General features: G+C 46.7%; 1 protein-coding gene across 1 annotated transcript; it reads left to right on the forward strand.

Annotated features, from left to right (window-relative positions):
* The first annotated feature begins 203 nt into the window (after nucleotides 1-203).
* On the forward strand, nucleotides 204-1,840 carry LOC144127776 (uncharacterized). The gene is made up of 2 exons (XM_077660675.1): nucleotides 204-878; nucleotides 981-1,840. The coding sequence occupies exon 2, from the start codon at nucleotides 1,157-1,159 to the stop codon at nucleotides 1,832-1,834; it is 678 nt and encodes a 225-aa protein (XP_077516801.1). The 5' UTR covers nucleotides 204-878; nucleotides 981-1,156; the 3' UTR covers nucleotides 1,835-1,840.
* Nucleotides 1,841-3,348: the final 1,508 nt, after the last annotated feature.

The raw sequence follows: 3,348 nt of genomic DNA on the forward strand, positions 1-3,348 counted from the left end.
AACGTGCACTGACATCGCACAGTACACGGGCCTCTAGAATTTCGCCTTCATCGAAATTCAACTGCCGCGGCCGGGATCGAACTCGCGTCTTTCGGGCCAGCAGCCGAGCGCCATAACCACTGAGCCACCGCGGCAGCTACGAGAGGGGGGGGGGGGGGGGGGGGGGGGGGGGGGGGGGGAGGGGAGGGGTTTCGGCACGCCAACGAGGAAATTGCCGCCACTGCTTAGCAGTGATGCTGTGCCAACCATTCTTCCAAACCTACCCGCGTATTTGACGAAAAAAGCTGTGAAAGAGAGGCCTGCTCGTAAAAGGAAGTCAGAGAGTTGCGCGTCTCCGGCGAAGCGTAGACCGTGCTCGAACAGTGACACGACGGTGTCCTACACAAGCGCTGCAACGATTGCTGAGCAAGGCGCGGCCTCCTCGACGGAAGCAGGCGTGGAGCCGGCCGCCGATGCAGAATTTTCATGCCCACTGGGTCAGCAGGAACCCATGCTGTTATTTGACAGTCTTCAGGTACCGTCGGAGCAGTGGACCAAGCACAGGTTTCCTGGACACGACGGTGTCGTGTACTGCACGTCAGTGTTGACATCAAGAAATGAGGTGTGCTCAGAAAAAGTGGTAATGTTCTTTCAGTCACAGACGCACAGTTACTACAAAGTGTTTGTGAGAGGAATTCTGCTAAAAAAAAGCACATTGCAAACAAGCGGGGAAGCAGAAGATGTGCTGAGAGCAACTGATTCCATGAATGTTTGCACTGGAGTAATGCGACTTGAAGATTATGAAGAAAGGTATTTTACGAAGAACCTTAAATCCCACGTAGTGACCCTCGAGCAAATGTACTTCAGCAGCAATTGCCTGGGTCAGGTCGCTGAAAGAGGTAATTATGCTGTCCATTTTGCCTAATTTGCAACTCATTTTATGTTGCGTTCATTGATTTTTTGGCTCCGTGGGAACTCAATTCAATGCACTTTTCTTGCAGGTACGCAGTGTGTGTCTTGCCGCTACTTGAAACGAGCACTGTAGATCAGACGAGCGAGGGTCAAAAGAACTGATAAAAAGAGCGGCCGATCTGTTGTGCTTAAACTGCGAGCTGCAGCGAGAAGAAACAAGAGGCTAGTTGTTCGCCTAGGAGATGTGGAAAATGAACTTGCTAAAATGAGAGGGAAAAATGCTGCCATTCAAGCAGAAGCATTAGAAGCACAGATCTCAAAACTGCCCCCCAGACAGCAGGAAGCTGTTCGACAGTGCTTCGCAGCTTCAAAAGTGAAACCTAATGGTCTACGCTACACGAAAATGTGGGTCCTGGACTGCATAATAATGAAGATGAAAAGTCCTCGTCTGTATGAGCATCTTCGCCGTAATAGCATTCTTTCCCTACCGTGCAAATCAACCCTCAAGCGCTATGTATCTGCATATCGCACTGTGTTTGGCTTCAGCGACAAAGTTCTGAGGCAGCTAAAAGTGAAGTCAGCTGAGCTTGATGCCTGGAAAAAACATGGTGGATTAGTTATAGACGAGCTAAAGCTGTCGGAACACTTTGCAGTTAAAACGTCTGGGGCTATTGAGGGTTTTGTAGACCTAGGCCCTTTCACAGCAGCCAAAGACAAAGGTGTCCCATGTGACCATGGCATGGTTATACTATTTGTTCCCTTTCAGGGAAAATGGAGCCAGGTAATTGGCTATTTTGCCACACATGGCAACATGAAGGGGGACATTCTTGCCAAAGTTGTTATTGAGGCAACCGTATTGGCCGAAAAGAGTGGCCTTTTTGTTGATTTCATTACATGCGACGGCGCAAGCTGGAATAGAAGGATGTGGAGGATAAGCTGTTAAGCTGCCAGTGCATACTGCCGCCACTGCTGCCACTGCTGCCCATGGTCTAGTGTCTTGCTTGCAATGTCAGCTGAAAAGTTTGATCCTTGTTCTGCATGCTATGAAGACATTATAGATGGTGAAGAATTTATGACTTGTGCGGATTGCTGTCAAAGGTTTCATATAGGGAAGTGTGCAGGGGTTGGGGAGCGGAGTTTCAAAGCAAAAAATGCTGAATTAAGAAAAGCCTTGAAATGCTTGACATGTAGATCTTCGGCGTCTCGCAGTCAGGATAGCAGCAGTAATGCATCTTCTGCTGTCCTATGCAAACAGCTTGCTGAGATTAGTAAGGCTTTGGCAAATCTCACGGCCAAAGTGGATGATCTGACATCTTTGAAGGAAACCGTTTCAAGCATTGAAATGTCTGTACAACATATGTCTGACACGTATGACAAATTGCTCGAAGTATCTAATAGGCATGACAAGGAAATCGAGCTCCTGCGTAAGAGAGTTGACGACATTGAGGCAAACCAGGACGGGCAGCAAATTCGAAAACTGCGTCAGGAATTGAACGATCTGAGCCAGTACAGTAGGCGGCAAAACATGGAAATACATGGAATACCTGTGACAGATGGTGAAGATTTACTGAGCAAAGTAAACAGCCTTGCTGCGAAGCTTGACTTGCCCACACTTGTTGCAAAGGACATTGAAGGGCTACACCGCCTTCCATCTCAACCAGACAAGGTGCCTGTGGTTTTGATCCGTTTTGCCAACCGATCCACAAAAACAGACTGGATTTCAAAGCGCAAAGAATGCGAAGATGACATTCGATTCTTTGATAACCTGACGGCTTCTAGCAGGAATTTACTGTGGCTCGCTAAAATGAAGGCTAAGGAAATGAAGTACGCTTTCGTCTGGTCTAAGGAAGGAAAGATCTACGCTCGAAAGCAACCTGGTGCACGAGCCATCAGGATCGCTTGCGAGGAGGACATTGATAAGATGGTTTAATCACTGTTGCTGCGAGTCTGCGTAGTACGCCTGCTCAACAATGGCTTATTTTACTGCCGAGTCATTCACCGACTCTAAAGGACGGTGCTTACAATCCTCGCAACACACTATCTCTTTACCACTTGAACTGTCAAAGCCTAAAAAATAAATCAGAAGAATTAGAAGCTGAATTAACTAAACTGAACTTTAATTTTGACCTTATTGCCTTCACTGAAACATGGTTTACCTCAAATGCAGATGTCAGCGAGTTTCCTGGTTACAAACCCATTTCAGTATTTCGAGATGGAAAGCGTGGTGGTGGTGTATCTTTATATGTGCAAAATTATTTGTGCTTTGAGGGCTTGTCGGATTATTCACTTGTTTGTACTGATTTTGAAACTGTCTGCATTGTTTTTCATAGAGTTGCTATTATGGTTGTGTATCGCCTCCCTCAAGGAAATTCTGACAATTTTTTTTTGCTTCATTGATTGTTTTCTGAAATTTGCAAACCAAAACAACTGGCGTATCATTGTGCTAGGTGACTTCAA

The sequence above is a fragment of the Amblyomma americanum genome, chromosome 4, assembly GCF_052857255.1.
Source record: "Amblyomma americanum isolate KBUSLIRL-KWMA chromosome 4, ASM5285725v1, whole genome shotgun sequence".
Classification (NCBI taxonomy): Eukaryota; Metazoa; Arthropoda; class Arachnida; order Ixodida; family Ixodidae; genus Amblyomma; species Amblyomma americanum.